A 9972-nucleotide genomic window follows, 5' to 3' on the forward strand; every position below is an offset into this window, starting at 1 on the left:
AAGAAGGAAAGGATTAACCCCCTATGATAATGCATATTGATATGAATAGCAAAACATCTTAAACCACCAAACCTTTTTGGTGAAAGAATTGTCAAACAGAAAGCAGCAACTAATGCTTTTCATGTCGTGCAATTTCTCCTAAAATGTCTTGTGAGGGAAACTCACTCACAATCAGCCATTATATCATTAGATAGCTGTGGTGGTCAGGAAAGTGCCTGTATTATGGCCCATACCTGACGTCCTGTACTCCTCAACATCATTCCCTATTCAGCTCCATGAGTGTCACAGAACACTCCTGTCACAAAACACCCCTTCTTCTCTCAGAAGTCCTTCAGATATTTCATGTTGGATGTTGTCTTAGAGATTTATATCAAGGAAATGGCTCATGGGGTTGTAGAGGCTGAAAAGTCCCAAATCTGTGAGTTAGGTTGGTGGCTTCTCCTGCCTCACTTAGCTGCAAGGGCTGGTGAACCCAAGATCTGCAGGTCAGGAGCAGACCTCTGGCTCAGAGGCTGTGGAGGCTGATGAATCCCAAGATTAGCGGGTAAGCTGCTGGCTCAGGTACAAAGAACTGGAACTGAGATGAGGAGCCAGCTGCAGGATCTGGAGTGAGCGAAGACCAACAAACTGCCAGAAAGTCTACATATAGTGGATGTAGGTCATACCCCCAAAGAAACTCCCTTTCAACTGACTGGCTGTTTTTACCAGATTTCATCATGGAGGTGATTACATCATTACATAATTGCCAAACTACATGATAACTGCCAAACCACTGAGTATTACGGCCCAGGCAAGTTGACACACAACCTTAACCATCACAGATGTCATTCCACTATACGTTGCTGTTTTGTTCTCCAGTCTTAAAATTCTCAGTATCTTCAGCTCTCTCCAGTGTCTGACCCCTCGCCATTCCAGCCCCGTCTTCAATATGACCTGTAGTCAGTCAAACCCAAACCCCAAACCCATTGCCACTGAGTCAATTCTGACCCACCGCAACCCTATAGGACAGAGTAGAACTGGCCACATCAGGTTTCCAAGGAGTAGCTGGTGGATTCGACCTTCTGACCTTTTGGTTAGCAGCCAAACACTTAATTACTGCATCACCAGGGCTCCATGGGCAGTCACCACCTCCATTAAAGTCTGGGGCCAAAGAAATAACAATTCTTCAGCTGTAGGCTCATCCTATTATATGGATATTTTATTTAAAATGTGAAATAAACGTTTAATTGTTTAGGAGACTCCAATTTCCTAACTCTATATGTTTTGATGTACTAGTTGGAGTATAAATAATTTTAAAGAAATTTTGGTGGTTGAAACATTAATATATTGGTCCTTTGACAAGGTCACGTGGTGAAGTGCATTTCTTTCCTTGATTATGCCTGTATAAACACACTGGGGAAAGGAAACTGTGCATTTATGACTGCATTCTTTTATCCATCAACCCTTACCTCCTTTAATACAACCAGATATAAAGTGGGCCTTCCTACACCCAGTCTCTACATCCAATATAGTCCAATCCATTTGCCACACTGCATCCTGAGTGAGTCTTCCACAGCCTGTATCTGGATGTACCTGAAGGCTAATCCACTCACTGTCCTTACATTTCTTTAGGAAAATGTCTTAATACATTTATTATCTGTATCCTGGTTCCCTCCATGCTCATCATCCGAATATCTCTTGACATTTCCCAAATCCATTAGCAGTGAATCACTTCACATGTCACGAGCTCTTTCACTCCCAGGCACATGCTTTCATCTGGTGCCAGACAGCAAAAGTGCATCCAAGAATAGAGCAAAGGTGAAGTAAATACTGGGGCAGTGGCCTGCAACCCATCAAGGCAGAGCTGAGAGAATGCAGGGACAAAGCATAAGAGGTTGGGCAAGGGGGCAACAGCCTTCCAGGATCTGTATGCTGTACATGGTTAGTTGTATTTATTAAAGCTCTCAACTCTTTAAACCTCCATTTGGTGGTTTAGGCCTTTATAGTTTTCTGAGAAGGGTTATTTGGGGTAGAGGTATGTGTATAAATGTTAATATAACTATATACATATTTATCTGGTATAAATATGGAATATTAAAACTGCCTGTCGTTGTCTCGAGACCCAGATGCAGATTTAGATTCATTTTCTCTTAAGGAAGTCAACCTATTCTGTAACCATACTCTGGAGTGGAGGAAAGCCAAGTGGGACCCTCAGGAAATACTTTTTGTGCTGGCTGCCATTGTCATGGGCACTTACTCAGTTTCAGTGTCAGCTTGTGGAGAAAATTCAGTAAGTAGAAGAGAAAAGAACTTTAAAGAATTTCCTGATCTAAAATCTTACATAAAGTCAGCACTGTCCTATAATCCCACTCCACCCCAGAAGCTGGTGATAATTTTGGTCATCTCTGACGAGAAACAGAGAAATGAGGTTTGTTTTGCCGTGTGAAAGTCAGGTTGGACAGTAATGGCAATCCTTTCCTATGTCTTGAAAGTCAAAGATGGAGCTATCGCCCTTCTCCATCCTCCCCCCCCCTTTTCATTTTTCCATCATAGTGAAGCTGCTGAGGCTTCCCGCGCTCTGCTGCAATTTCCACCCCCTCGAAGCCCGCCAAACCGTGGTTTCTAACTGTCGTTTGGCCAGACTGCGCAGCAGGCTCTTACTGTGGTTTGAATTTGGTGCTAGAATCCTGCACGTGTGCAAACCAAGATCTTAGTGCATGCACAGGACCTAAAGAGCTGTGGCCCCGAACTTGATCCCAGAGGTGCACTTCGCCTGAGAGGAAGATGTTCCCCAGCACACAGCTGCATCCGAGCCCATTTGAGAAGCAAAAGTTCCTTTCCTTTATAAATGACTCAGCACCTGGGTCTCTAAATATGGACATGGGAGGGATCGGGATATCAGATTTTGGGCACCAACCCTGCCTCCTGGGGGCATAAAAGCTCCAAGGTCCCCTAGGGGTGGCAGCATGTGGTCTTTCAGCTGCTAGGCCCCACATTGCTCCTTGTTTGCACAAACAGTAAATCTCCACTTTCCATTTCCCTTGCAGCTGGTGGTATGGCATCAGTCTTATTTCTATCAGCTAATAGATCAACCGATTTCTCCCTCCTCACTCTTGAGATTCTTTTTGTAGGGCAGTTGTATTTCAACCACTAAAACTCATTTTTATTTGCCTTTTTATTTTGCTGCTCAGTAGGTCATGGAGTGCAAATTCTAGCCCAGGACAAAGAGGGAAAGGCAGTTTGCATAGCGCCATAGTGTCTGGACAGGTTTTCACCTTTGCCTCCCGGCAAGCACCAATAAGCAAAGAGTTTTCTTTGGTGAAAGACTTTCATATTATTCTCCCTAGGATTTCCTTTAGAAATGAAGTTGAAAAGAAATCTCGGGAAGAATGTGCCCTTTCCTCCTGAAGCTGCGTTCTTAGTGAAGTGCTTACCCTGGTACCTCGAAGTCCAAAGTTCAAGTGTTCCCACCTTGGGGAAGGAATGGACTTGTCTGCTAGCTGGAAATCAAGATGCAGCGCTCAGTCTTGTTCTTAGACTCAAATTGGAGAAAGGTGTGTGACTGGACTGCATCACCCTCACCAAGACTAGAAGACCCAGTTTCAGAAGAGGCAGACTTTGAGGTAACTTTAAAAACAAACAAAAAAACATTGCTTAACAAGGTTAACTTTGTTAACCTTTTGGTTAACAGCTGATTGCTTACCCACTGCACTATCAGGGCTCCTGAGTTAGCTGACCCCTAAAATGAGAGGTGTTTGGGCTGAACTCAAAGTAATGGGTTAATCGGCTCAGTCTCTTGAGAGCACAAGAGAAGAGGGCAAAACTGTGGCCGTTCTCAAAAAGAATGCTTTTGTGCAAGCTGCCCCTAGCCTTGAAAGACAAGTGGGACTATTTTCATAAAATGCTTGTGGGCAGGCTGGCTCCAGCATTAACTCAAGTACGACTTGTGTTACTGTTTCTCTGAACTCTTATGTATAAAAAGCCCTCTTTAGCTTCGGTACTTCGGAGCACTTCGTGCTTTGGCTTTGTGCTCCCAGTTCGAGTTGCACTATTCCTCAATAAAACTAATTTCTTGTCTACTCCTAACAGACTAAGAATTTTATTCTTTGAAACTCCTTAAGGTAACTTTAGATCAGGAAATTTCATTAGATCCCTCCCCCCTTTTCTTCCCTCCATGTTCTATTTCCCTGTTCCCCATCCATTCAGAGGAGAGGATTCATTGCCTTTCTGTAGCCTCAGGACCCTTTGGGTCCCTCCTGGACAGGACAAAGGGGGCAGTTGCCCTTTTCTAGAGGCTGGGAGGGCAGCCAGCTCCTGGGCAACCGCATGCTCACCCGTGAGCCCCTGCGCATAGCACACCTACAGTCTGATGGGTTCAGAAACTGGAGGAAAAAAAGTGCCTCCTGAAGCTTCTCTGTAGGCTGAACTGGAAGGGTGTGCTGTTCCTGACCTGGAGGGACTAGCTGCGCTGAGAGGTTTCAGACACATCTCTGGGCCTGGAGGACAATCCAGGAAGTGGCTAATTTTGAGGGCATAACCAAAGGAAAGGGACTCAAGACAGCCCAACTCAATGATCCCTAGATTTAGGGTCTAGGACTCTAAGGTCTGAGAGGGTGAGGATGGTGAGTTAAAATGATCTCCTGGCCTTTATCAAGAGAGTTGTTTGCTCAAATTCGGAGACGCAAAAGAGAAGGATTGTGTAAACCAATGTCCATACTTCACTGACAAAAAGACACGAATTACTCACTAACTAGATGTGAAATTGGAGGAGAAGTTTGCTGTCAGGAAGAAGTTTTTGCTCTGAGCATTTGAAGGATGGACTTGCCATCAACTAATATGGAAAAACTATAGGTGTAGAAGATTTTAGGGGGAGCATCATAGTTCAGTTCGAAGCCTTACTTGAAAAAGATTTCCATCCAGGTATCTCCGCTTCTGCATATGAGTTTTTTTTTTTTTTTTTCTTTCTTTAGATCAAGGGAGAGGGGTCAGTGCTAGGCCCGGTCTTGCCCTAGGCATCTCCCGTCCTACATTCTCCCATAACCTTGGCCTCTGCTATGGATCGGGCCACCATCTCTCCACGTGCTACCGCTGCCCCTGCCACCTAGCAAAGGCGTATCTCTAGAGAGGTCAGTCCTGAGCTGTAGCCCAGACGAACCACTTGCTCCACGACTTGTGGACATGGCAGGCCTTGCTGATGTCCCACTTGTCTGACCGCGCTTGATGCATTGCAAGCTGGCTCGCCCTTTGGAGAAAGCAGGGAGGCAACAGCTTTCAGGATGATACCTAGGTGGGAAGGCTGCACCCAGGAGGGTAAGAGGGCGGGAGCTTTCCAGAATTGCATGCCAAGGAACCTACGGCCTGAGGGTAGAAGAAAGGGACCCATAGCGCAGTTCTCTAGTAGTGTAGTGGACAATATTCAGCGCTTTCAGCGATGTAACTTGGGTTCAATTTCCGGTTAGGGAGGCATTTTGTCAAGGGTAAGACAGAGCTCGAGGCATCGCCAAGGCTTGTAGAGATGAGCAGTTGCTCAGAGGCTTGGAGTCCTGAACTGCTGCATCCTGCTCTGGCCACTGGGAACCACCACCACTCCTGATCTCAAAAAACCTAGCCTTTCACTTTCAGAATTTCAAGTGTCCCACTACCACCGCCCTCGAATTCCATAAATAACTGGGACGATTTGTCAAAAATAAGCACTAAGAACTCCATTATCAGACTGCTATGCAGATTTTTCCCCCACATGTCTGTCAGTTTGTCCTACTATGGGGCCTTAGGTGTTGCTGCGATGCTGGAAGCTACGGCACCAGTATTCAGACACCAGCAGGGTTACCCATAGAGGACAGGTTTCAGCTGAATTCCAGATTAAGACAGACTAGGAAGAAAGACCCAGCAGTCTACTTCTGAAAAGAATTAGCCAGTGAAAACCTTATGAATAGCAGTGGAACATTGTCTGATATAGTGCTGAAAGATGAGCCCCTCAGGTTTGAAGGCACTCAAAAGACCACTGGGGAAAAGCTGCCTCCTCAAAGTGGAGTTGACCTTAATAATGTGGATGGAGTCAAGCTTTCAGGGCCTTCATTTGCTGATGTGCATGGTTCAAAATGAGAAGAAACAGCTGCAAACATCCATTAATAATCAGAATATGGAATCTATGAAGTATGAATCTAAGAAAATTGGAAATCTTCAAAAATGAAATGGAATGCATAAACATCGACAGTCTACCCGTTAGTGAGCTGAAATGAACTGGTATTGGCCATTTTCAATCAGACAATCATATGGTCTACATTGCCAGGAATGACAACTTGAAGAGGAATGGTGTTGCATTCATAGTCAAAAACACATTTCAAGATCTATTCTGAAGTACAACGCTGGTGGTCACAGGATAATACCCATAGCCTACAAGGAAGACCAGTTAATACGACTATTATTTAAATTTAAGCACCAACCCCTAAGGCCACAGATGAAGAAACCAAAGATTTTTACAAGCTCCTGCAGTCTGAAGTTGATTGAACATGTAATCAGGATGCATTGATAATTACTGGTGATTGGAATTTGAAAGTTGGAAACAAAGGTAAGAAGGATCATTAGTTGGAAAATATGACCTTGGTGATAGAAACGATGCTGGAGATCACATGATAGACTTTTGCAAGACCAATGACTTCTTCATCGCAAAGACCTTTTTTCACCAACACAAATGGTGACTATACACATGGCCCTCATGAGATAGAATACACAGGAATTGAACTGATTACATCTGTGGGAAGAGACGGTGGGAAAGCTCAATATCATCAGTCAGTACTAGGCCAGGGGCCGACTGTGGAACAGACCGTCAAGGGCTCATACGCAAGTTCAAGTAGAAGCTGAAGAAAATTAGAACAAGTCCACGAGAGCCAATGTACCACCTTGAATATATCCCACATGAATTTAGAAACCATCTCAAGAACAGACTTGAGGCGTTGAACGGTAATGACCGAAGACCACACGAGTTGTGGAATGACATCAAGGACATCATACATGAAGAAAGCAAGTGGTCATTAAAAAATCAGGAAAGAAAGAAAAGACCAAAATGGATGTCAGAAGAGACTTTGACACTTGCTCTTGAATGTCAAGTAGCCAAAGCAAAAGGAAGAAATAATGAAGGAAAAGAACTGAACAGAAGATTTCAAAGGGCGGCTTGAGAAGACGAAGTAAAATATTGCAATATGACATGTGTAAAGAGCTGGAGATAGAAAACCAAAAGAGGAAAACAGCTTGGCATTTCTCAACCTGAAAGAACTGAAGAAAAAATTCAAGCCTCGAGTTGCAATAGTGGAGGATTCTATGGGGAAAATGTTAAACGATGCAGGAAGCATCAAAGAAGATGGAAGGAATAAACAGAGTCATTATACCAAAAAGAATTGGTTGATGTTCAACCGTTTCAAGAGGGAGCACATAATCAGGAACTGATGCACTAAAGGCACTGGCAAAAAACAAGGCTCGAGCAACTGATGGAATATCAGTTGAAATGTTTCAACAAACAGATGCAGCTCTGAAAGTGCTCACTCGGCCATGCCAAGAAATTTGGAAGACAGCTACCTGGCCAACCAACTGGAAGAGATCCATATTTATGCCTATTCCCAAGAAAGGTGATCCAGCTGAATGCGGAAATTACCAAACAATATCATTAATACCACAATCAAGTAAAATTTTGCTAAACAGTATTCAAAAGCAGTTGCAGCAGCATATGAACAGGGTACTGCCAGAAATTCAGGTTGAATTCAGAAGAGGACGTGGAACCAGGGATATCATTGCTGGTGTCAGATGGATCCTGGCTGAAAGCAGAGAATACCAGGAAGATGTTTACCTGTGTTTTATTGACTATGCAAAGGCATTCGACCGTGTGGATCATAACAAATTATGGATAACATTGCGAAGAATGGGAATTCCAGAACACTTAATTGTGCTCATGAGGAGCCTGTACATAGATCAAGAGGCAGTTGTTTGAACAGAACAAGGGGATACTGCATGGTTTAAAGCCAGGAAAGATGTGTGTCCAGGTTGTATCCTTTCATCATACCTATTCAATCTGTATGCTGAGCAAATAATCCGAGAAGCTGGATTGTATGAAGAAAAATGGGTCCCAGGATTGGAGGAAGACTAATTAACAACCTGCGTTATGCACTTGACACAACTTTGTTTGCTTAAAGTGAAGAGTACTTGAAGTACTTACTTATGAAAATCAAAGACCACAGCCTTCAGTGTGGGTTACACCTCAACATAAAGGAAAAAAAAAAAAAACCCTCACAACCGGACTAATAAGCAACAGCATGATAAATGGAAAACAGATTGAAGCTGTCAAGGATTTTATTTTACATGGCTCCCCAGTCAACACCCATGGAAGCAGCAGTCAAGAAATCAAAAATGATGCATGGTGTTGGGCAAATCTGCTGCAAAGGACATCTTTAAAGTGTTGAAAAGCAAAGATGGCTCCTTGAAGACTAAGGTGCGCCTGACCAAGCCATGGTATTTTCAGTCACATCATATGCGTGTGAAAGCTGGACAATGAATAAGGAAGACCAAAGAAGGATTGATGCCTTTGAATTGTGGTGTTGACAAAGAATATTGACTATACCATGGACTGCCAAAGGAATGAATAAATCTGTCTTGGAAGAGGAACTACCAGAATGCTCATTAGAAGCAAGGATGGTGAGACTATGTGTTACATAATTTGGACATGTTAACAGGAGGGATCAGTCCCTGGAGAAGGACATCATGCTTGGAAAAGTACAGGGTGAGCGAAAAAGAGGAAGACCCTCAAGGAGATGGATTGACACAGTAGTTGCAACAATGGGCTCAAGCATAATAACAATTATGAGCAGGGTGCAGGACCAGGCAGTGTTTTGTTCTGTAGTACATAGGGTCTCTATGAGTCAGAACCAACTCGAAGGTACCTGACAACAACAACATGCAGGTTTTATAGGCAATTTGCAAATTGGGCAGCACAAATCAGAATAAATCAGTTCTCTGATTAATCAAGATTTCCAAAGTGCTTATGTGCAATTTTATCGGGAACTCTGAACAAAAAATTTTTGATTGGTTGACGATTATGTTAGAACACATAGATCTTATGCAAGCAGTATGTGCTCAAACACTATCAAAGCTTAATTAGAAACCTTGCCAAGACAATGACAAGATTAGTGAAGAAACATTTTCATTAATCTATTGTTTTCAGAAATACTAAGTTTCAACTGTTTCATTGATCCTGCTCACATAAGATACAATTATGCGAAAAAGATAAGCTACTTCTAAAGGTTAGTTAATAGTTTAAAGCATAGCTATAAGCATTAAAGTTTTTTTGTTTGTTTTTTATACTATGTAGGTTTTCAACAACGTTTAACAAAATGACTTCATAGTGTTGTATGTAAGAGAACTCTTTGTCTTCCTAAAGGAAAACCTGTAATTTTATTTTGCAGATTCATGGAACTCAGAAAAGTACTGTACTTATTATTAGTTTTATTATAGCAAAAAGGATTCATAAGGCGAGGTCTGTAAGTAAATATAGTATTCATTTTTCGTTTTCCTTTCTTTTACCTTTCCTCCTCTCTCCCCCTTTCCACACTGGCTAAGATCTCCATCATAAATGTGAAGTGGTCAGAGTAAGCATAGCTGTCTGATTCCTGCTGATTCCTGACTGATGGGGGGGAAAGGTCAGTATTTTATCAACAAGTATAATGTTTGCTGTAGGTTTTTTTTGCGGGGGCGGGGGAGCTATCTTTTATGAGATTATACTTTTGTCTTCTATTCCTATTTTGCTAAGGGTTTTTTTTTTTTTTAAGTCACCAAGTTGGTGGTAATTTTTACAGTAGCCAGTGTGCTGTTAGTTGCCATTGAGTCAGTTCTGACTCATAGTGACCCCACGTGGGCAGAGTAGAACTGCTCCATAGGGTTTTCAAGGCTGTGACCTTTTGAAAGCAGATTGCCAGCCAGACCTGTCTTTCGGGATGGCTCTTGGTGGCG

General features: G+C 42.9%; 1 protein-coding gene across 3 annotated transcripts in view; it reads left to right on the forward strand.

Moving 5' to 3' along the window:
- The window catches only part of LOC126071566 (guanylate-binding protein 1-like), a 35888-nt gene extending 26226 nt beyond the window's left edge, over positions 1-9662 (forward strand). For 2 of the 3 annotated variants that reach the window (XR_007516349.1, XR_007516350.1), the window contains 2 exons: positions 3327-3602; positions 9429-9662. Coding sequence is in view for 1 of the 3 variants with exons in the window: in XM_049875762.1 (XP_049731719.1) it covers positions 3327-3541 (215 nt within the window). In the remaining 2 variants the exon portion in view is untranslated. Of the gene's footprint in view, positions 1-3326; positions 9264-9428 lie in introns of those variants that run through there. The other variant, XM_049875762.1, reaches the window with a different exon arrangement.
- Positions 9663-9972: the final 310 nt, after the last annotated feature.

Source organism: Elephas maximus, chromosome 3 (assembly GCF_024166365.1).
Source record: "Elephas maximus indicus isolate mEleMax1 chromosome 3, mEleMax1 primary haplotype, whole genome shotgun sequence".
NCBI lineage: Eukaryota > Metazoa > Chordata > Mammalia > Proboscidea > Elephantidae > Elephas > Elephas maximus.